At 43.5% G+C, this 24,822-nt stretch overlaps 1 protein-coding gene across 1 annotated transcript in view; it reads left to right on the top strand.

The window, feature by feature from the left end:
- CTSC (cathepsin C) overlaps positions 1–23,086 on the top strand; it is a 35,484-nt gene extending 12,398 nt beyond the window's left edge. The window contains exons 3-7 of the mRNA XM_026706816.2: positions 9,842–10,008; positions 10,871–11,026; positions 15,447–15,562; positions 18,589–18,720; positions 20,932–23,086. Coding sequence (XP_026562601.2) covers positions 9,842–10,008; positions 10,871–11,026; positions 15,447–15,562; positions 18,589–18,720; positions 20,932–21,434 — 1,074 coding nt within the window. The 3' untranslated portion in view covers positions 21,435–23,086. The remainder of the gene's footprint in view (positions 1–9,841; positions 10,009–10,870; positions 11,027–15,446; positions 15,563–18,588; positions 18,721–20,931) is intronic.
- The last annotated feature ends 1,736 nt before the right edge of the window (positions 23,087–24,822 follow it).

Below are 24,822 nucleotides of genomic sequence, written 5' to 3'. Positions count from 1 at the left end.
GGATTCAAATTTTTTAACCTGTTCTGTGGGCGTGGCCTAATTTGTGGGTGTGGTTTGGTGGTCATGTGACTGGCTAGGCATGGCTTGTATGTAAATATTATAAATATTTATATAAATATTGACTGTTTTTATAATAAAAGAGCAAAAGCAGGCAAAGCAGGCAGGCAGATTGACTTGCTCACAGAATCACAGATTCATTCAGAGATCTGTGAGATCAGCTACCTGAGTCTGTCACATAAAATTTGCTAGCAAGCAAACTGACAAAATTTACCCACAACACACCATATATGTAAATATTGAATTTTTTATTTAAAAAAGAGCAACTTTTACAGTTGCTCTTTTTTAAGCAAGCAGGCAGGCAGGCAGATTGAGTTGCTCACAGAATCACAGATTCACTTAGAGATCTGTGTTTCTGCCATCAGCTAGCTGAGTCTGTACTTCTTCAGTCCTAAGGAAGGTTCAGCTCTGCTTAAAAGCAGAGCTGAAGATCTAAAGATTAGCTAGAAAGCAAGAAATCCAACGATTTCCTGCTTTCTAGCTAATCTAAATCTCCTGGCACAACAGAACAGCTGATGGTCAGAAGAAGGAAAAATAGCAATTTAGCAGGCAAGTTTGCCACGTAAGGAATGAGTAGGTGGGAAGGGTTCCCATGGGCCATGTGGGCGACGCAGCTTTGTGTTCCTGCGCAGCCTGGATTAATTGCTTTGGGGGGGTGCTATGGGGGTGACATTTCTCCGCAGACCAACAAAATTTTCTTGCGGACTACTGCCCTAAGCAACTAAGATGATTAAAGCCCTGGAGACTAACATATGAAGAACAGTTTCAGGATTTGGGTTTGAGTAGTCTATAGAGAAAAGTAGGACTAGGGGGGACATGATAGCAGTATTTGAAGGGCTGCCACAAAGAAGAGGGTGTCAACTTATTTTCCAAAGCACTGAGGGCAGGTGAAGAAAGAGTGGTTGGAAACTAATCAAGGAGAGAAGGAACCTGGTATTAAGGAGAACTTTCCTAACAGTGAGGACAATTAACCAGTGGAACAGCTTGCCACCAGAAGTTGTGGTTGCTTCATCACTGGAGGCTTTTAAGAAGAGACTGGACAGCCACTTGTCTGAAATGGTATAAGATCTCCTGCTTGAGCAGGGGGTTGGACTAGATGACCTACAAGGTCCCTTCCAACTCAGTTATTCTGTAATTTTGATCTCCATGATATAAAGAAGACCTTGAGTGGGTTCAGAGTGCAGAGAAGAGCAACAAAGATGATTAGGGGAGAGAGAGAGAGAGAGAGAGAGAGAGATCATATGTATGTGTATGGGATATATATCGATATACATACACACATACATATATACTTTTGAGAGTGGGCATCAGAAGTTCATTTTTAAGTACACAGTAAAAGTGACAATAAAGCTTATCTTATTTGATGGTTAAAAAAACTAAGGTTTGTTATTTTTATTTAATATTCTTAATTTATTTTAAGGAATGGTAAATCCAATAGATATTTTACTGTTCAGTCAAAACCATAGCACACACACAAAACTATACAACTCAGTATAAAAAAATATCCTCTCATACCATCAAATAATCCATAATAAGCCAATTACAAGAATTGGAAAATCTCAAATGAACCATTGTATAGACAGGATTCCATGTCCTACTGCTACACTTGCCCAGTGGTGATTATATACTAATGCATTGTTGATATTAAGCATGCAAATTAAATTCTTAAATCAACGTTAGAGAAATATTCAGTGGATTAACCAACTGTTATGAAATTGGCAACCTCACAAATTTTAACCACTTTTAATAAATTTGTGAAACTGGTCTTTGAGTTCGGCCTACAAAGCTTGTAGAAACCTGCAGGAGCCTTCCTTTGGGAGGTCGAAAAAGGCCTCAAACCCGCCAAAAATCAGCTGTGAGGTGCACATATGCGCAGTGAAGTAAGTTTGCATGCAGCTTGCGTGCAGCAGAAATGGCTCTGTGTGTCACCTGTGGCACGCGTGCCATAGATTCTCCATCATGGGACTAGGGGGTGACATGATAGCACTCTCCAATATTTGAGGGATTGTCACAGAGAAGAGAGGGTCAACCTAGTCTCCAAAGCACCTGAGGGGAGGACAAGAAGTAACAGATGAAAAATCATTTGAGACCGATCTAACCTAGAACTGAGGAGAAATTTCCTGTCAGTGAGAACAATTAATCAGTGGAACAGCTTGTCTCCAGAAGTTATGTGTGTTTCATTATTGGAGGTTTTCAGAAGAGATTGAAAAGCTATTTGTCCAGAATGTTATAGGGCTCCTACTTGAGCAAAGAGTTGGAATAGAAGACCTCCAAAGTCTCTTCCATTATTTTGTACTACGTGGCACAAAACGTACTGCTACAGGGGTGTCAAAATCAAGGCCCGCGGGCCAGGTGCAGCCTGTGGGGTGTTTAGATCTGTCCCATGGGGACTTCGTGGAAACAGGGGAGGACTGGCCTGCAGTGCCTCTACCAGCAAAAATTGAACACCGGGAGGGCTGCTTGCAGTCCTCCCAGGCCCCGTTTTTGGCCACAACGGTCTCCTGCAGCCCTCTGCCAGCGAAAACGGAGTTCATGAGGGGCAGAAATGGAAAGAGGAAAGAAAAAGAAGGAAAGATGTGAAGAGAGCAAGGAAGGAAAAAGAAGGAAAGAGGAGAAGGAAGAAGAATGGAGAATGAAGAAAGAAGGAAGGAAGGAAGGAAGGAAGGAAGGAAGGAAGGAAGGAAGGAAGGAAGGAAGGAAGGAAGGAAGGTTATAATGAGAGGGAGAGTCTGAGGAAAGTCCTGCCTTAAGTGTCCCTGACACAAGTGACATTGGGCTGGCCATGCTCACCCTGGCTACACCCACCCTGCTGCTCTGAGATCAAACTCAACCCTGATGCATCCCTCAATGAAATCAAATTTGGCAAACCCCTGTACTAAAAGTTAGCCACCATTCTTGGCTAACATAATATTGTATGAAATATATGCAGATGGCTTCAGTCTGCTTTTCAAATCCATTAACAGAGAAGAGTTGGTATCAGCACTTAGATTTTCCTGCAAATTAGAATCCGGTCAATGCTGCTTAATCACTTTCCTTTCCTTCTTTCTTTGATCAAGGAGATTACATTTTCCTTAGAGACCCCATCGAAGGAAAGCTTATCTGACAAAATTCTGCCCTCGCCAGGCCTGGAATTATCAGCTACAATTAACAGATTGAGACAGGTCTGGAGGGGAAATCAATTTGGACTAGAGATCAAATAGATTTAAAGCCAGGCCTAAGGCTTTGTTGAATCTGATCTCAAAAGTGTAATAGAGCATTTGGGGCAAACCTAGGTAGAACTGAAATTGGTGGAAGAAGTTTAGTCTGGATATCCTCCAATGGACCCACCTTTAGGCATATAAATCTGAGCTCGGCATGAACTGAATTATTACCTCTCTTCCTCTCCTTTGAGAGCTGCAGGGACTTAATAATCACCTTTCCAACTCGAAATACCTGTGAACAGCAACAGCCTTTTCTCAAGACATTTTCAGTTCAATAATTGATGCCTACTCTTCATGCTGTTGAAGGTTGAATAATACCCCAAGTTATTTATAGAAGCCTCGCTTGTTCATTCTGATTGCTACCCAGCACCTCCAGAAGATGGTATAACTATAAGATCATTCAAAGTAATCCGGTTCAACTTTAGGGGATGTCTGAATGTTTGATTGAAAGGAGGGGCTTGTGAGGCCCACAGATAACAGGTGTGCCTAAACCAGAGACTTGGCTATGGTGAAGGGAGAACATTTCACCTGTTTTGAGTAAACCACTCACAGCTCCAGTGGCTGTGGAGGAAACTGGGGAAGGGCACAGTCTGGCTGGGCATTCAGAGGAAGACCCAGGCCCAGCCCCTCTGCATCCTAGGGCACGCAGGGAGCAATGGATAAGGGAGCAACGTGGGTTATGGGGGAGAAAAAGGCCCTGATTCCCTTCATTAGCTGCAGCTGGGGAAACAGGATAAAGAGGATGTTTGTGCACAGCACTTTGCTGGAAGCAAAGCTTGCATTATCTTTGTTTGTCAACTCCTATCTGGGTTCTGGCATCCTCCTAACTGTATGTGTTTTGTTACCTTTTGAATTCTGCAATTCCTTATCCTGCCCTGTCTTGTTAATTGCTGCAGCGTGGTTTGTGTTGGTTTTTATTTCTAATTTATACATACTTTGGGTTCAGATTGAATTTCTTCCCTTTAACAACTGTTCTTGGGAGAGTTTTTTTTCTCCAGCTGATGATAACTGGACATTGGAGGCCAAATTGGAGGAATTAAAGGGACTTTTACCTACTTTTGTGACTTGGTTGCTTTTGTGCCACGCCCCGGGTCATCACAACAACAGCAGAGAATGAATGTCCGCAGATTCGGAGAATAGCAATAGCAGTAGCACTTAGACTTATATACCACTTTACAGTGCTTTACAGCTCTCTGTAACAGTTGTGGGTTTCAAAAATTTTTCCTACCAGTTCGATGTGAGCGAGTGTGGTTTGCACACCTGCAGCGTTTGCAAATTTCCTTCTGCTGAAAGCCCTGTGTGTAAAACAGCTGACGCGCTACAATCCGTTGTGCTGCACTGAGCAGCTGAGGTTGAAAAGCAGGAAATAAAGGTAAGAATAGCGCTGAGGCAGGCAGGTGGGCCCAGCAGCTGATCATCACAGTGAACCAGTTCACTCACAGATGATCCTCGGAGCTACCAGTTCAGCTGAACTGGACCGCACTGGTAGAATACCACCACTGCTCTGTAAGCGGATCACTCTCAGCCTATTGCCGCCAACAATCTGGGACCTCATTTTACCGACTATGAAAGGCAGAGTCAACCTTGAGACGGTCAGGATCAAACTCCTTCCTTCCTTCCTTCCCTCCCTCCCTCTCTCCTTCTCAATAGCACTTAGACTTATATACCACTTCACAGAGCTTTCCAGCCCTCTCTAAGCGGTTTATAGAATCAGCATATTGTCCCCAACAATCTGGGTCCTCATTTTACCTACCCCGGAAGGATGGAAGGCTGAGTCAACCTTGAGCCTGGTGAGATTCAATCTGCCAAATAGTAAGCAGCCGGCAGTCAGCAGAAGTAGCCTGCAGTACTGCACTCTAACCACTGCACCACTGCCGCTCATGGCCTAACAGAGTTCTGTCTAGAAGATACATCTTCCTGGTTAGTTGAGGATTTAACAGGTTGTCTGATTACTTGATCCATGAGCTTTCTCCCCTTAGCTAACCAAAAGATTCTACAGGTAATCCCTGGTTTGCAACAGTTCATTTAGTGACCATTCAAAGTTACAGCAGCACTGATCAAAATAGCCTAAGGCCATTGTTCGCACTTACGACCATTGCAGCATCTCCAAGGTCATGGGATTGACATTGGGATGCTTGACAACCGGTTCCTATTTTCTGGCGGTTGCAGAGCCTCGGGTTAGTGATCCCCTTCGATGACCGTCTGAGAAGCAAAGTCAGTGAGGAAGCCAGATTGTTTAGTGACATGGTTGTTAAGTGAATCAGGCTTCCCCCCCTTGACTTTGCTTGTCAGAAGGTCACAAAAGGGGATCCCATGACCCCTGGGAGACTGCGACTGTCATCAGTATGAATCGGTTGCCAACCATCTGAATTTTGATCCCATGACCCTGGGGCTGCCCCAATGATTGGGTGAACGTTTTTTCAGTTGTAGCTTTGGATGGTCCCTAAATGAACTGCTGTAAGTCAAGGACTACCTGCACAGGTAGTCCTAGGCTCACACAACAGTTTATTTAATGAACTTTTTGAAGTTGCAATGGCACTGGAAACAGTGTCTTAGCAACATGTTTCACACTTACGACCACTGCAACATCCCCACGATCAGGTGATCAAAATGCGGACGCTTGGCAACTGACCCATAATTATGACGGCGGCAGTGTCCTGGGATGACGTGATCCCTTTTAGCAACCTGGTTTCTGACAAGCAAAGACTGGGGGGCAGGAGGGAGTCAGTTAGCAACTGGGTTACTAATTTAACACCTGCAATGATTTATTTAGCAAGAAAGGTCTTAAAAATGGGGCAGGTCTCACTTAGCAAATGTTTCGCTTCACAACAGAAATTATGGTTCTCAATTCAGAGGGGGTATTCGACAGATTCTGACCAGCTCTGGAGAACCACTAGCAGAAATTTCAAGTAGTTTGGAGAACCAGTAGTGGAAATTTTGAGTAGTTTGGAATACCGCCTCTGACTGGCCCCGCCCCCATCTATTCTCTACCTCCTGAGTCCCAGCTGATTGGCTGGGTCTCCTTTTGTTGCCCTGCATAGGAGAACGGAGCTGGAAAGCAGGTGAGTGGGGTGGGGAGGGAATGGACATTTTACAGTAACCTTCCCCCAAGGAGTGGGGAGGGAATGGGGATTTTGTAGTATCCTTCCCAGTGGTGGGAGTGAAAAATTTTGACTCCCAATTCTTTGGGTGTGGCTCGGTGGGCGTGGTGTGGCTTGGTGGGCGTGGCAGGGGAAGGATACTGCAAAATACCCATTCCCTCCCCACCCCACTAACCTGCTTTCCAGCTCCGTTCTTCTAGGCAGGGCAACAAAGAAGGACCCAGCCGATCAGCTGGGACTGGGGAGGTGGAGAATAGATGGGAGCGGGGCCAGTCAGAGGTGGTATTTGCCGATTCTCCGAACTACTCAAAATTTCCGCTACCGGTTCTCCAGAACTGGTCAGAACCTGTTGAATACCACCTCTGATCCTTCCCCTGCCATGCCCACCAAGCCACACCCACAGAACCAGTGGTAAAAAATACTGAATCCCACCACTGTCTCAATTGTGATTTTTAAGTCAAAGATGACCTGTATTGGAGAAGCCGTACCCACCATATTCTCGCTTATTAAAAGTTTGGGCACTGTTAGCTCAGTATTATACGGACAATCACTGTACCCCACTGCTTTGAGTCTTTTCCAACTTGCTTGGAGGGCGATATCCTGGCATCTTTCAACTTGGTTTATACGTTCCTGCCATCACTGTCCGTGGCAGCTGTGGATGATGGAAACTTGTAAGATAGATGGGGAACATTGCAAAAAAAAGCCAACAGCCCCAAACCCTTTCATCGCTGTTTCTGCATACGGTGGCATTCTTCGGCTGTGTAAAACCTCGCATTCGTGCCAACATGATTAATCACCATCACCAGCCTATTCTCCATAAGTATAACTACCATGTCTCGAGGCAGTGAATTTCATGAATTATACATTGTGTGAAGATATAATGCCAGTGAACCGCATCTATTGCTATTCAATTGATTGGTCGAACAAGGATTAAACTCTCGGTAGGGTGAGCGGGGGAGAGAGAGAAATTATGAAATAAATTTTAAAAATGAATATAGGAAAAAGATGAGGGGGAGGGAAATCTATCTACTTTCTTCGGAGCCGTGCATAATTATCCAGACTGCAATTACGTTTTACCCTTTAGTTCCTAGCTGCTATGATTTATCCAGGGGTACTGTGCATGAGGAAATGGCTTAGTGGCCCATTAAATTTATTTATGTATTTCTTCGAGTTTTATCCCGCCTTTATTACTTTATAAGTAACTCAAAGTCAGCAAACATATATAACACTCCACCCTCTTCCTGTTTTCTCCACAGTAACAACTCTGTAAGGAGGGTTGGGCTGAGAGAGAGAGAGAGACTGGCCCAAAGTCACCAGCCTAAGGTGGCACTAGAATTCACCTTCTGGTGATTGGCCCAAAGTCACCTGGCTGTCTTTCATGCCTAAGATGGCACTAGAACTCACCATCTCCTGGTGATTGACCTAAAGTCACCCGGCTGGCTTTCATGCCTAAGACGGGACTACAACTCACCATCTCCTGGTTTCTAGACCACTATCTTAACCGCTACACAAATTGGCCGTCCGAAGAGAGATGTCTATTATGAGCACAATGTTTGGGAAGTCAAAGTCAAATCATCTTTAAGGGCTGCTCTCGTAAAAATAGGTGGGACAAGGATGAAGAAGAAGGCCTCTTGATTGTGAATGCCTGCCTTGTCTTCAGCCAAATGTTGGTCCTACCTGATCCAAAGAGACCCCCAAGGGTACTTCAGGGACCAGAAATGCAGAACATCCTCCACTGGAAAAATCTGTCAGAATGACAGATGCAGATTACTTTTCCTCAAATGTCCATAGCAGAAAGGGTAGAAAAGTTACATTAGGTTGTATCCTTGTGTGCGATGGACAGCTATGGTCTCTGTTGCTTGCCGTTTCTTACTGTGCCTTTCCATTTCCTATCATTGCTGATCTCTCATTCTTTCCTACCACCAACGTCTGTTTCAACTGAAAAGATCTTCATTTGCATTTCTACAGTAACATACAGTAAGATCATTCTCCTGTTATGACACAACAGACCTATTTTGGCTATTAAGAAACTTAGAATAACGAGTTAAACAGGATTAGGCGATTGAAGGCTAAAACATATGAAGAACAGTTGCTGGAATTGGCTATGTCTAGTGAAAAGAAGGACTAGGGGTGAGATGATAGCAGGGTGCCAATATCTAAGGAGCTGCCACAAAGAAGAGGGAGTCAAGCTATTCTCCAGAGCACCTGAAGGCAGGACAAGAAGCAATGGATGGAAAGTAATCAAAGAGAGAAGCTATCTAGAACTAAGGAGAAATTTCATGACAGTTAGAACAATTAATCAGTGGAACAACTTGCCTTCAGAAGTTCTGGATGCTCCAACACTAGAAGTTGTTAAAAAGATGTTGGATAACCATTTGTTTGAAGTGGTGGAGGGTTTCTTGCCTGGGCAGGGGGTTGGACTAGAAGACCTCCAAGGTCACTTCCAACTCTGTAATTTTGGATTTGGATTCAGAACAGCCACCCACAATTAATAATTCTCCTGTAGTTGATGGATTTTGAAGAAGGGCTGTTTCTTCAGTATTGGAAAAGGTAGAAAGTCACCTGGCAAAGATTTAGCTTGTTGGCTCATTTTTACTAAGCTTTCATTCCCTAAGGAAATGATCTCCCATAAGGGATTGAGATAGTATAAGTTCTAGCATCCACGAGAACCAACACAGTTAGTAATTAAGATGTTGGATTATTCAAGTCCATTTTGTAGAGAATAAAGATGATTTTCATGGACACAAGCCAGATCCAATCCCAGGGGGAAAAACCCAAATTCAAAAACACTCTTTAAAAAAAGGATGAAAAAGCTCAGACAGACATCACCTTGGTTTCACAGGTGTATAGTGTGGAGAGAAATAAAGAGACATCACTTAAAAGATTCTTTTACTACAGCCAGTATAGTAAAGCAATTTTAACCTCCTTTGGAGTTACTTTCTTGCTCTGGCCTACCTGATAGAACCAACTTTTAGCCATGGATGACTTTGGGACTCTCAAACTCTCCCAGTCCAACTTATGTTAAGACGGCTTGATTGAATCAAAGCTATCAATTTAGTAAACACAAACAAATAAATCTGAGAGCACACTATTTTGTGAAAGTCTGGAAATTGGATAACCAGTAGCTGTGTTGTAGGATTTCACAGGGATTGAGGCCAGAATGTTTTGCATGCAATCATCATCATCATCTTCTTTTTAACAACCCCATAATCCCTTCCAAAGTGGAGTCTGGGCAACTGAATGTTTACTGGCCAGATGCCCTTCCTGTCACCAGTGCAAAGTTTCATTCAGCAGATATATTCTCAGTGTGCCCAGAGAGAGAAATATCTACCTCTACCTAGGATCGAACTCACAGCCTCCTGATTGTGAGGAGAGAGCTTCACCCCTAGGCCACCGCACGACCCAATCATTTGCACGCGATGCCTTCTGTGGAATTGCTGGTATCCTGTCTAAAATCCTATCTATCTTCTCTTCCCTTTTCAGTATAAAACAGAGGGCTCTACTGTGACGAGTTACTGTAACGAGACTCTACCAGGCTGGGTGCATGATGTCCTGGGCCGTAATTGGGCTTGTTTCACTGGATTCAAGGTCTCATCTTCAGGTCCCCAAGTTCGTGTCCATCAACTGCCTCCTTGGAAGGCCTTGAGAAGGTGAGTCTTGTTTAGCAAAGCGGCACAGAAGACCTACCTGTCCTGTTGTAATTCAGAAGAGTGCAGTCGACTCAACTGGTTTTCCTTCACGCCGCTGTAGCAACAGTGATTCCACACACACACACACACCCAATTTCAGTTAAATGTCTCCTCAGCAGACAATCATCGTAGTCTAATACAGGGGTGTCAAACTCAATGTCATTGAGGGCCGCATCTGTTGTATATTATACCACTGTTAATGTCTAAGTCTCTGTGTGCTGTGTTTTGCTCCTGGGTTAAAGGAGGTTCTTGTCCCATAAAGATAGTCATGCTGCCGAACACTCAGACAAAACTGTTTCAACTCCTACCCTCAAAACAACACTATAGAGCCCTGCACACCAGAACATAAAGACATAAGGACAGTTTTTTCCTGAACGCCATCACTCTGCTAAACAAATAATTCCCTCAACCTTGTCCAACTATTTATAAAGTCTGCACTACTATTACTATTAATCTTGTCATGATTCCTTATCACCGATCCCCTCCCAGTTGTGACTGTATCACTGTAACTGTTGTCGCTTATATCCTTACGATTTATACTGACTGTTTCCTAATAAGATTTGATTGCTTTTTGTACCCTATGACTATTATTAAGTGTTGTACCTTACGATTCTTGACTCTTGACGAATGTATCTTTTCTTTTATGTACACTGAGAGCATTTGCACCAAGACAAATCTTTTGTGTGTCCAATCACACTTGGCCAATAAAAAATTCTATTCTATTCTATTCTATTCTAAGTTAGGGGGCTGAATTTGGGTATAGTTAGGTTGTAATTGTAAAAACTGGGCTTCAATTAAGTAACTGACAACGTCTTCTGTCCAGAATTCAGCAGAGGTTCTACGTGACCAACTATGATTTTGTGAAAGCCATCAATGCTGTTCAGAAATCGTGGAGAGCAACTGCCTACAAGGAATATGACGGGCTTACTTTACAGGACCTCGTTTGGAGAGCTGGAGGATTGAGATCCAAAGCTCCCAGGTAAAGCAAGTTACTTGTCAATGAGTAGATTTAGGGAAAAAGATGGTGCCGTGGAGCCCAGAGACATTTTTTTATCTTGACTCCTGACTTATTTCATGGTTTCCAACAAGGTGATGGTGTTCAATGTCCAGATAAACAAAAGAAAAGATTGTGGATTGTGCGTATCTTCAAGAGCAATCCTAAATTGCATTAACAGAGAGATACAATCGAGATCAAGTGAGGTACTAATACCCCTCTGTAAAGCCTTAGTAAGACCATACCTAGAGTCCTGCATCCAGTTTTGGTCACCGCACTATAAAAAAGATGTTGAGACTCCAGAAAAAGTACAGACGAGCAACTAGGATGCTTAGGGGACTGGAGGCTAAAACATATAAAGAACGGTTGCAGGAACTGGGCTTGGCTAATTTAGTGAAGAGAAGGACAAGGGGAGACATGATAGCAGTCTTCCAATATTTGAGGTGCTGCCACAGAGAGGAAGGGGAGAGGAATTTTCCAAAGCACCCGAAGACCAGAGAAAGAATAATGGGTGGAAACTGAACAAGGAGAGGTTCAACCTGGAAATAAGGAGAAACTTTCTGACAGTGAGAACAACCAACCAATGGGACAGCTTGCCCTCAGAAGTTGTGGGAGCTTCGCCACTATAAGCTTTCAAGAAGAGATTGGACTCCCATCTGTCAGAAACAGTGTAGGGTCTTCTGCTTGGGCAGGGGGTTGGACTAGATGACCTACAAGGTCCCTTCCAACTCTGATTATCTGTTACCTATTACATCTTTTTTCTGGAGAAAAGAATAGGTATAGCAAGCCTTGTCAACTACATTTATGTACATTTTAATCTTTGAAGGGACTTTGGAGGTCTTCTAGTCCAACCTCCAGCTCAAGCAGGAGACCTTACTCTATTCCAAGACAAAGGGCTGTCCATTCTCTTCTTAAAAAGTCCTAGTGATGGAGCATCCACAACTTCTGGACGTAAGCTGTTCCACTGATTGTTCTGCCGGGAAATTTCTCCTTAGTTCTTGCTTGCTTCTCTCCTTGATTAGTTTCCATCCATTGCTCCTTGTCTTGCCTTCTGGTGCTTAGGAGAATAGCTTGACTCCCTCTTCTTTGTGGCAGCCCCTGAGATATTGGAACACTGTTATCATGTCACCCCTGATCCTTCCTTTCATTAATTTAGACATACCCAGTTCCTGCAACTGTTCTTTATATGTTTGACTTCACTTTACTTTATTGTCATTGCACCTCGTACAACGAAATCAAACACCATCTTCAGTACACATCATGACCATGACCATGAAAATAAACACAAACACACATCCTTCACCCTTCACACATTGAACCGGACCCCACCAACACCACACCAACACTGCACTATACAGTAGAATTCAACAGAGCTACTGCCCTGGGATAGAAGCTGTTCTTCAGCCTATTTGTCCTTGTTTTTATTATCCTGTACTGTCTGCCAGATGGTAACAGTTCAAAAAAAGGGTGCCCAGGATGAGATGGATCTTTGAGAATGTTTTGAGCTTTCTTAAGGCAGTGGGAGCTATAAAGCTCTTCCAAAGAGGGGAGAGGGCAACCAGTGATCTTCTGGGCAATGACATTAACCCTCTGGAGTGCTGTCCTATCTGCCCTTGTGCAATTGGCAAACCATACACAGGTGCAGTATATTAAAATGCTCTATATGGTGTAGCGGTAGAAGGTCACCCACAATTTTTCATTCGGTTGTTGTTTTCTGAGAAGTCTCGGGTAGTATAATCTCTGCTGGGCCCTTTTGACCAAGGCTGCAATGTGGGCACCCCAGTCCAGGTCCTCTTTTAGGGTAGGACACAGAAACTTAAAACTGGCCAATTGCTCCATTCAGTCTCCCTTGATAAGCAAGGGCTGGATGTCTGATCTGTTCCTTCTATAATCCACTATAAACTCCTTGGTCTTATTGATGTTGAGGATCAAGTTATTGTCTCCACACCACGAAAGAAACCAGTCCATCTCATCTCAGTAGGCAGACTCATCCCCCTCCCCCGCAAGAGATTAAGTCCCACCACTGTTGTATCATCTGCAAATTTTGCAAATTTTAGCCTACAATCCCCTAATCACTTCAGATAGAGGTACTCAAGAAGCTACTTAGCATTAAGTAGGCAATAACAAAGCTCAGTCATCATCTACTCACTAACCACTGGTGAAGTTTTTTTTTTCTTTTTCATGCCTGAAACACGTACTTGAGCACATGTGAAGGTGGGGGAATCATTCCGTGGGATGGAGGCATTCATTATCATTTCAGTTCCTTGGTCTTTGCAGCTCAACTCTATCTGTAGCGGAGGCAGTTTTGTGGTTGTGGTATTGCGCTGTTCAAAATCATCCCACTGCTTTAAGCACTCCACAGTCATTTTAAAAAGAAATGCTTGTGACCAGCGTTACACTCCTTGTTGGGAGCCATGTTCAATTTTGCTAAGGGCTTCTTACTTTAGCCTCTAAAATGAAGTGCTTACTCGGGAGGGCAAAAGTGCTGATAATCTTCCTTTATAGCTTTGTTGTGATTTTATTTTACCTCCGCCTATAACAAGAGAATTCCTCTGGGAAACTCTTGAAAGGAGTTTATCGCTACACTAGTAAGACCTCAGACAAAGCGACGCAAAGCTCATAGCAATTAATTGTTCCATTTGGCAGACTTGAAAAATGCCAAGGTACACATTGGAGGGCGGGGTGGAGGGGAGTTAGGGGTCTAATGGTTAAGACATTGGATTTGTCGACCGGAAGGTCAGCAGTTCAAGACCCGAGCACTACATGATGGAGTGAGCTCCCAGTATTTGCCCCAATGCCCCAGCTCCTGCCAATCCCGCATTTGAAAGCATGCAAATGCGAGTAGATAAATAGGTACCAACCCTAACCTATGCTAAGACGGGGATAGCAACAGTAATACATATTTATTCCATGTAGACACAAGAGGCTGTTAGTATCATTTCACCTGTTGGATTGGAAAAGCATGTAATAAGCCACAAGCCAGAACTGAATATTAATAGGGCATTTCCGACTTGTTTTGTTTTAGTATTGGAACATTTAAAGGATAAAGATGCTGAGAAAGCAAAAGGTTGAGGGAAAAAATTAAAAATGATTGAACTAGTGGGGTGATGGTACTATTTTCACGTAACAATAGCACTTAGACTTATATACCATTTCACAGTGCTTTACAGTCCTCTCTAAGTAGTTTACAGAGTCAGCCTATCGCCCCCCAACAATCTGGGTCCTCATTTTACCGACCTCTGAAGGGTGGAAGTCTGAGTCAACCTTGAGCTGGTTAAGATCAAACTGCTGACTGTGGGCAGAGTTAGCCTGTATTTTAGCCTCTGCACCACCACAGCTCTTAGTATGACTATGTGTTGTTTTATTTTCTTGATGCTTTGAATTGAGACAAGTATTTATAGATTTTTAGGGGGCGCGATGGCTCAGCAGTTAAAAGATACTGAGCTTGTCAATCTGACAGCTTGGGTTTGAGACCTGAGCGCTGTGCAATGGAGTGAGCTCCCATTCCTGCTTTGGCTCCTGCAGTTCAAAAGCATGCACATGTGAGCAGATAAACAGGTACCACTGTGGTGGGAAGATAACAGTACTCTACACTTCGGCGTATAGACTTGCCGACCACATAACCACCAAACTATCTTTGGACAATGCTGGCCTAGGGGATGGGGAGATGGGGATGAACACTGCCCCCTAGTGTCAGACCTGATTGGACAGAGGAAACTGTTGTGGTCCACCGGCAATCTGCGGAGAAAGCAGCAGAAGCAGACAGTGAGGAGGAACTTGGGCCAGTCCAGGACTCTGCGTCCAATACAGAGATGGGGCCAGGGCCATTGGGGAATGATGTGCTGACTCCGGAGCCTCCGGAATCTGACAGTAGCAAGGCAGAGGAACAAGGGGAGCCTGTTCTCAGTGCGCACATGTGCAGAGCTGCCAGAAGGCAAGAGCAGCTAAGACAAAAGGGACAACTTGGGAGTAAGGTGATTGGCCTTATTGGCCTTGGAGGTGATTGGCCCTCCCATAAGAAATAAAGGAGGAGCAAAGGGACATGAGCCTTTGCAGGAAGCAACTTTGTACTGATCGGTTTGAAACCTGAAGCTCTGTGTTGAATTTGTGCTCCAGTTGGCCTTGTATAACTAATTGGAAATTTAGTTGTTGGCAGCATTTCAAGGAAGATAAAGGTGGGTGCTTATCAGACTTATCCTGAAAGACTTTAGCAGACTTCCATGGAACTATTACAAACTGTTTGTGACTCATTACGGGCTGTGAATGACTAAAATTCACAGCCATTGAAATAAAGAAAAAAAAAGGGTTTTGGGACTAACATGTGTTTTTGTTAGTGTCTCAATAAGCCTTGGTCAGAACAGAAACCTTTACTTTTTAATGCCCACATTCCTTTCATTTCTTGTAGACCCAAACCTGCGGCCCCCACTTCGGAAATACTCAAAGAAGCTTCCAATCTACCAAAATCCTGGGACTGGAGAAATGTGAATGGTGTTAATTACGTCAGTCCAGTACGAAACCAAGGTGAGTTCAATTTTCTTCAGCCCTGTTAGACTTAACTGTGTTGCAACGCTTTTACCACACACACAAAAAAATATCATGGAGTTCCGTGGTTTGGTTTGTGTGCCTGTGCAGTTGTGTGTTTGGGATAATTATCAGCCTCATGAAAAACACTGTGAATAACAGTAAAAAAAAAGCGGGGGAGCTTATATGTTCATTTCTGGCAATGTTAGTCTGTAAGTGGCAGAGACAATTCAGCTCTAAATAGCATATTTACTGTGTTGGAAGTATGCGGTAGACTGGAGATAATATTAGTGATTTTGTTCTGACCCAGGAATCAGATTGCCACATCCCAATTTCTTCTCCCCTCTCTTATACTTTTCATTTGTCCTTTATCATATACCTAGACATAGTAGGACCATATTATAAATAATTTTAGTGGCAGGATCATGGCATCCGGCCCTCTCAATTCCTGGCAAATAAATGGGGGAAGAAATGAAGGTAGTGAAAGATTTTATTTTCCTGGGCTTCAAGATCACCGCAAATGGGGACTGCAGCCAAGAAATTAAAAGACGCTTGCTCCTGGGGAGGAAAGCTATGGAAAAGCTAGACAGCATACTAAAAAGCAGAGACATCACCCTGCCAACAAAAGTGCGTATAGTCAAGGCTATGTTTTTCCCAGTGGCAATGTATGGCTGTGAAAGTAGGACCGTAAAGAAGGCTGAGCGCCAAAGAATGGAGGCCTTTGAACTCTGGTGCTGGAGAAGACTCCTGCGATTCCCTTGGACTTCAAGGCAATCCAACCGATCAGTCCTAGAGGAGATCCACCCTGACTTGCTCTTTAGAAGGCCAGATCCTGAACTTGAAACTCAAAAGACTTTGGCCACCTCATGACTCACTGAAGAAGAGCCTAATGCTGGGAACGGCAGAGAATGAGAGGGCTGGATGGAGTCACTGAAGCAGTCGGCATGACTCCAGAAGATGGTCGAGGACAGGAAGGCCTGGAGGAACGTTGTCCATGGGGTCGCGATGGGTCAGACACGACTTCGCAACTAACAACAAAAGTGGCATGTCATTTTTTTGAGTAGGGAAAATGTGTTTTCCTCCTGGTTGTTCACACCTTTTTTTCCCTCAAGGGGCAATTTGGCTTCTAAATATCCCCCTCAGTCCGTGGTGTCCTTCCTTTTGTTAAGGTACCTGGAATAAGTCTTTGGTGAGAGAAAAGCACAATTTAGCTGCCTTTAGGCCAGCAGGAAACGGCATTGTTCCACCACAACATTTTGTCAGGTTTCAAAAACTCTGACTCAATTACCAGAAATTCCAGTGGCGAAGCAGAAGAGGCTGAATAAACGTATTTTGCCTTTCCTTGTGTTGCTAAGCAGCTGATAGCAGCAACAGCAGCATTTCAGGACTCCTAAAAAGGATGGGGTGTTAGGCAGGCCTCTTAGCGCAGTTAAGTGTATTTTACTTTGTTTATTGCAGAAAAAAATCTAGTGCCCACGTATCCGTTCAGAGTGTAAGAGACCTGTAGAGCAGGTTTGGACAAATGGTTAAGGCACCAGGCAAGAAACTAGGAGACCGGGAGTTTTAATACTACTACTCTGGCATGAAAACAGGGTAACTTGTTTGGGCCAATCCAGGGGTGGGATTTGAATTTTTTAACAACCGGTTCTGTGGGCGTGGCTTAGTTGGTGGGCGTGGCTTGGTGGTCATGTTATTGACTGGGCGTGGCCAACTCAACATCACTCACATCGAGGCACGCATCTCCTCGCCTGGCCACTCATGACTGTGGGGATGCTGCAACAGTCGTAAGTGTGAAAAACGATCATAAGTCACTTTTTTCAGTGCCATTGTAAGTTTGAATGGTCACTCCACACAAGCAAAGTACCAGCAAAGAAGGGGGAAAAAACTCCAGAGAAGTTCCAGAGACAGGAAGTCTAGTCCTGCCAAGAACGTAATAAGGGCTAACGGAGAGGCAGTTTCTGTAAGCAACACCAGAATGTTTCCTTCCTGCCTTCCTTACAGGATTAGCCCTGTGATTTCTTCTAACAACCAGTTCTCCAAACTGCTTAGAATGTTAACAGCCGGTTCTAGCGAATAGGTGCAAACTGGTAGAATCCCACCCCTGGGCCAATCCTCAAGAGACTGTGAAGTCTCATCCTGTTTTAGGCATGAAAGCCAACTGGGTGATATTCTCTTTATTCTCTCTTAGTCCAACTCATCTCTCAAGGTGATTGTTGTTTTTGTGGGGGGGGGAATAGGAGGAAGAAGGAATATTACATACATTCTCTGACTTGAATTGTTTACTTAAAAAGGGGGGATATAAATAAATAAAATAGAGGAAATTGTCATTTCGTTCGATTAAAAAGACTTAGAACAGGGGTGGAAAAACTTTTTGGCTCGGGGACCTCATTGACTTTTAAAATTTGACAGACGGGCTGCCACCTGGTGTCAAAATGCCTGTCATTACAAGTCAAAATCAAATGAATGCAATCATTCACATCAAACCTTAATTCTGTACCAATCTTCGGCGGGCCGGATTCAAAAGACCAACGGGCCGGATGTGGCCCTCGGGCCGTAGTTTGCCCACCCCTGAATTAGAAGGTTTTTCCTGCTCTTCCTCTTCCCCCCTCCCTCCCTCTCTCTTTCTCTCCCTCTCCCTCCATCCCTGTCTGTCTGTCCCTCCCTCTGTCTCTTTGTCTCCTCCTCCCCCTCTCTCTCCGTCTCCCTCCTTCTCTTTCTTTCTCTTTCTGTCTTTCCCTCCCTCTCTCTCCCCCCTCTCCTCCTCCCCTCTTTCCCCCTCTCCCTCCTTCTCTTTCTCTCCCTCTCTGTTTCTCCCTCCCTCCTTCTCTCTTTCTCTCCTTCTCTTTCGCTCTCTTTCTGTCTCTCCCTCCCTTTCTCTCCCTCTCTCCCCCTCCCTCCCTCTCTCTTTCTCTCCCTCTCTTTCCTTCTCCCTCTCTCCCCCTCTCCCCCAACTCAGAGCTAAGGAGTCTCTGGTTTCAAAGGAGCTCGGTGGTTGGCTGACCTTATTCCTGCATTCTTCTCCACAGCCTCCTGCGGCAGCTGCTATGCATTTGCCTCGATGGGCATGCTGGAAGCCAGGATCCGCATCCTCACCAACAATTCCCAGACTCCAACCCTGAGCCCTCAGCAAGTTGTTTCCTGCAGTGAATACTCCCAAGGTAAAGTAGGGTGGGTGGCATCTGGATTTTTTGGGGAAACAAAAAAAACAAAAACCCAACCTTGGGGAACATTTTGAATGGACCATCGACTGAAGGTAAGCAGTAGATAAGGATAGGGAGGCCAATGCCTGCCCATCATGTTGGTACAAGTATAGAGGCAGTAAACCTTCTAGCATGCAAGAACAACTGGTACGTAGAACTACTTAACAGGTTGACCACTGTGATGGAGGTAGGTATTAGAGCCATTTTGGATTGAGGTTGGAAGACAAGCTTCAAAACGCCTAGATCACAGGTGTCAAACTGGTGGCCTGCGGGCCAGATGCATCACGCGCAGGCCACGCTTACCCCATGGGGAATGGGGAAAGCATTACAAAACATCATGTGAAGACAGTGTGACACTACGCATTTGACTCCCGTGATCTAGAGGTAGAAGTGAGCACCTGCCTGCAACTCATTAAAGCAGCCATGTCTGTCTCTTGGATTTTATTCATTTACTGATTCGATTTCTATGCTGCCCATCTCACCAATAAAGCCAACCTGGAAGGCCTAGAAATGGTTAAAAAAAAAGATTAAATTAAAATTCAGAAGAGTGACATTAAAAAACTAGCTCAATTCCCGCCCTTTGCTATGAAACTATGTAGTCGGGCTTAGTTTTTTGGGGAGGAAAATAAGGGGGGGAAATTCTGCCTCTGCCTACCAGCATCCATCGGTATTCATCTGGGTAGCATCCTGTCAGTGTGTGAGAGAGTTGAGGGCTGTTTAGAAACTCAAACAGCATTTGCTGTGTGAGCAAGGAGACAGCAAGGAGCCTGGGCGTGGCTTAACTCAGTTGTTCTGTACTAAAACTGTTTGGTGCTGTGAAACTAAAACTGAAACGAAACTCCTCTCCTCTGCTTGTGTTTTGCATTTGGAACAGATTTCTTTTCAGGTGGGGAGGGGGAGTAGAACTCCTTAGCATCAGAGCGTGTTAATAATAATAATATAGGAAATATTAATGCTCTGATGGTCATTTTGAAAAATCCTTTCTTAGTGAGCACCTAGAAGCCAAGAGGAACATACGTGCCAAATTTCAAGTTTGTAGGCTTTACGGTTCTGGAGATTTTGTGATGATGCGTGAGTGGTATTTCACTTTTATATCTATATAGATTAAAATCAAGAAGATAGATGGTATGGGGTGAGATCTTTTTAAACTCATCAGCAGGAGCTGTGTTCCTCGTCCTACTTGATTATGAACCATGGGCTGATGTTCAGTCATGGATAATATAAATGTCTATTTAGATTCTCCATCATCCAGGCCATGGTTGTCCCAAAAGCCAAGTGGACTTTTCTTGATATTTTTCCCCTTGAAAACATTTCAGGTCTCATCCATGAAGCTTCTTCAGTTCTGAAGATCCGATGAATCTTCGTGGATGAGAGTTGTCTGTGGAGATTGTTAGTCATCCAGGTCATAGTTGTCCCAAAGGTGCTTTTTCAAGAGGCAACTGGACTTTCTTATTATTCTTTGAAGACATTTTGCTTCTCGTCCAAGAAGCTTCTTTGTGGATGAGATGCAAAAGGTTTTTAAGGAAAAACCCAAGAGAAGTCCATTTGCCTTTTGAAAAAACACCCTGCTGGTTTTCAAACATCTTTCCCACTATCAACTCTGACTCCTTAGTCAGCAGGTACTAAAGTAGAATAGAAGAATTGAATGAAAGAATAGAATAGAATAGAATAGAATAGAATAGAATAGTTGGAAGGGACCTTGGAGATCTTCTAGTCCATCCTCCTGCTCAGGCAGGAAACCCTACACCATTTCAGTCAAATGGTTGTCCAGAGTCTTCTTAAAAATGTTCAGTGTTGGAGCATCCACAACTTCTGGAGGCAAGTTGTTCCACTAAGTTGCTTCCCTCCTTGATTAGTTTCCACCCATTGCTTCTTGTCCTGCCCTCAGGTGCTTTGGAAAATAGCTTGACTCCCTCTTCTTTGTGGCAGCCCCTGAGATACTGGAACACTGCTATCATGTCACCCCTAGTCCTTCTTTTCATCAATTTAAGAATAACCGAAGTTCACCTGAAAACACCCGAGGACAGGAATGGAAAGACAAAAACTAGAGAGTGATGACCTTACACATTCTTATATCCCTGTTGATTCAAGTTTTCATTCTGAAAGATGCTTGCAGGAATTTAACTTTCCAGGAATTATTATTATTTATGATTTCTTCCCTTTTTTTAGGTTGTGATGGTGGATTTCCTTACCTCATCGCTGGAAAATACCTGCAGGATTTTGGCATCGTTGAGGAGGCCTGCTTTCCTTACAAAGGCATGGATTCCCCCTGCACTCTTAGGAGTGACTGTTACCACTACTACACCTCCAACTATTACTACGTGGGTGGGTTTTACGGGGGCTGCAACGAAGCCTTGATGAAACTGGAGCTCATTAAGCATGGACCGATGGCTGTGGCTTTCGAAGTCTATAATGACTTCATGCACTACTCGGGAGGAATCTACCACCACACAGGTCTGATGGATCCTTTTAACCCTTTTGAGCTGACCAATCATGCCGTTTTGCTCGTGGGGTACGGCAGCGATCCCCATTCTGGCGAGCCGTTCTGGATCGTGAAGAACAGTTGGGGAACCTCTTGGGGTGAAGATGGTTATTTCCGGATCCGGAGAGGCTCTGACGAATGCGCTATAGAGAGTATAGCAGTGGCTTCTACACCTATACCTAAAATATAATTGTGGGATTATCTCAGAAGGCCTCTGTCCAGAGAGCAGGCGTGTCCACCCTAGAAGTGCAATGAATGTTCCTTACAGCTAGTCCTTGACTTATGACCGCAATTGAGCCATTTCCTTTGCTAAGCAAGATGGTTCAGTGAGTTTTGTCCCAGTTTATGGCCTTTTCCCCCCCCACTATTAAGGGATCACTGCCATTTTAACATGGTTGTTAAATGGATTCTCCATTGACTTTGCTTATTAGAAGGTTGCAAAAAGTGATCACATGACCCCGGACGTTGCAACCAGCATAAATACATGCCAGTTGCCAAGTGTCCGAATTTTGATCTTGTGATGGCTCGGAGATGCAATGGTCCCAAGTGTAAAAGCAACCATAAGCCATCTTTTTCTGTGCCGTTGTAACGTTGGACGGTCACTAAACAAGTTGTAAATTGAGGACTCCCTGTACGTATTGAGAAAATTGAACGGCCTTGCGTTCCCTGCTTACAAGGCAAGTTTGGTTTTGCCATTTGTCAGACTGTGTTAAAATGAAAGCCATAATGATTAGAAGATAGAATCAAAGGATGGTTGACTCATCCAACCACTCTGATTCAGATCAGCAATAATTTGGGAGGAAGGAACTTTGACAATAGATTCATGCTCTTAACTTTCAAGCCACAATTGGCAACCATGATTGGAAGCAAGCTTACTCATCGTGATCGGTGTTTTTTCGGCTTGGAGTGATAAAATGGCCAATCATGATTGACACTCTTCTATTTCTATATGATTAAAATAGACTTGGGGAATGCTAGTTTGGAATGGAAGCGCAACTGTGACCTTATGTTTTCAACCATGGCTAGTCTGTGAAGGTTCTCAATCATCCAGGTCAGGGTTCTCTCAAAGGTGCTTTTTCCAAAAGGCAACTGGATTTCTTGTGGTTTTTTTTTCTTTGAAAATGTTTTGCTTTCCATCCAAGAAGCACCTTCAGTTCTAACATTTAGAACCAGAGAATTAACATTTAGAACTAACTCAGTTCTAAACTGAACCGAGTTATAACTGAAAAAGCTTCTTGGATGGAAATATTTTAAAATAGAAAACCAAAGAAAGTTCTGTTGCCTTTTGGGGAAAAAAACATACCTTTGGAGCATGGATCATGTACCTGAAAATTTCTTAACCACATTAATCAGCTTTCGGAGGATAAAGTGGTACACCCCGTATTTTCTCCCCATGGAAGAAAATGGTATATTTTAATGTTTACAATCTAGCTATCAATTCAATTACAATGTATGAAAACTGAATATTAAGTGTGTTATTCTCCCACACTTTCTTTCCTTGTTCAGCTGCCTTTTTTCCGCCTTTGATTTTTTTTCCTGAAATATTTTTCTAATCTGCAATAGTATTTTTTTAATTGCTGTGCCTTAACAAAAGAAATGAAGAAACTTGAATATAGAAGGGAATGTCTTGCATGCAAAATGATTATACTTTACTGTGATTTGTGTGTGTGTGTAAAAAAAGGGAAAGTTATAAGTGTCTTTTGAACCAAATACCTGGGATGACAACATTCATTTGATCCACAATTTGAGCAGTGCAGTAGAACCTTATTGTTTCTTTCTTTTGAAGATCATCGGGGTTTTTTAAATATATATAATTCTGAAATAAAGAAATGTTTCACTGTTGCCTTGGGAGTTCTTTAAATAAAGCTTTCTTATTGCCTCTTTTAAGACTCAGTGGGAGGTTGGAGAAGGGACATGATTATTTTGTGTGGGAACCACAGAGAGCTGCTTCAGTGGAATGACATTTTTTAAAGCGTTTTTCTTCCTTGCAATACACCATCTAACAAAATTTGGGCCTTTAATGCAATTTCTTCCTAAAGCATCATAAATTCAGATGTTGTATAGTCAATATGATTGGGGTATAACCTGTGATGACCCGGGGCGTGGCACAAAAGCAACGAAGTCTCAAAAGTAGGTAAAGTCCCTTTAATACCTCCAACTTGGCCCCCAATGTCCAGTTATCTTTGACTGGAGAAAAAACTCTCCCAAGAGCAGTTTTTAAAGGGAAGAAATTCAGTCAAAATGGGGGGGGGGGGGCGGGAGGGCGGGGGTGGCCCAAAAGGAAAAGCAAGGGCCTGTGGAAAATAAGGTGCCCCCTAGACCCAAAGCCAAGTACATATAAATTAGAAATAAAAAACCAACACAAACCATGCTGCAGCAATTAAGAGGACAGGGCAGGATAAGGAATTGCAGACTTCAAAAAAATAACAAAACACAAGTTGGGAGGGCACCAGAACCCAGATAAGCCTTGACAAACAAAGATAATGCACGCTTTGCTTCCAGCAAGGTGCTGTGCGCAAATGCCCTTTTTAAACAGTGTTCCCAGCTGCAGCTAATGAAGGGAATCAGGGCCCTTTTCTCCCCCGTAACTCACGTTGCTCCCATCCCCATTCCTCCCTGTGTGCCCTAGGATGAAGAGGGGGTGGGCCTGGGTCTTTCTCTGAATGCCCAGCTGGACTGTGCCCTTCCCCAGTTTCTTCCACAGCCATCAGAGTCACACTCCCACTCTTGTCAGCTGCTTGGCCTCCCCCTCCGAATCAGATTCCAACAAGGGCATGACACCTGCCTTGAGAGATAGACCAATCTCACCAGAGATAAACAAAACCAAACTTTTTTTAAAAAAAGAAAAATGTTGAAATGTACAGAACATAACTCAAGCTGTTGAATGAGGAGAGGTGATGGTGGTGAGTAGATTTGAGTTACAAAAAAAAAAAAATCCCCATTAAAAAAAGAGGCCCATTGCAAATCACGACTAAAACTTACTATATATCTCCCTGTATACAAATAGCAGTACTAGAGGGATAACTTTATCTGAGTGTTGGCTTATATCCTTCTTAGGTTAGGCACAGAGATAAATAGCATCTCCACAGCATTAAAAGGGGACAATTCAAAGCTAGAAAGGCGAACACGTCTCCAGCAGCCAACCCTCAGTTAAGCAGTGAGTTCTTTATAAAAATAAAATTAAAGGCAGGATAAAAATACAAAGTAATTATGTAATGCTTGGATTTTGCTTCCAATTGCACATTTCCCTTTGCAATAGGCCGTTTAAATATAGTAACCAATCTTACCCAATTTTTAGATAATCAGCTGCAATTCCTCTTCCCTTCCTTAGGGCTTCTAAGATAAGATACCCTGGGGTTTGAACTCCGAGTAGATCAATAATAGCAAGAGTAGCCATCTACTGTAGTTGTGCAGAGAAAACAATTGCAATGAATAAACTGGACAGTGAAATCACATTAAGTCTCAACTGTGGGAAAATAAAATGCAATATATATTTCCTCCCTATAATGTGTGCTGAGAATTGTGGGGGAAAGGTTGATTAAATGATTTGCAACCAATTGCAGGTCTGCCTTTATATC

Source organism: Pseudonaja textilis, chromosome 7 (genome assembly GCF_049901715.1).
Source record: "Pseudonaja textilis isolate UNSWEBS1 chromosome 7, rPseTex1.2, whole genome shotgun sequence".
In the NCBI taxonomy this organism is placed as follows: domain Eukaryota; kingdom Metazoa; phylum Chordata; class Lepidosauria; order Squamata; family Elapidae; genus Pseudonaja; species Pseudonaja textilis.
The sequence above is the reverse complement of the archived record's forward strand: the minus strand, read 5'-3'. Positions and strand labels throughout refer to the sequence as shown.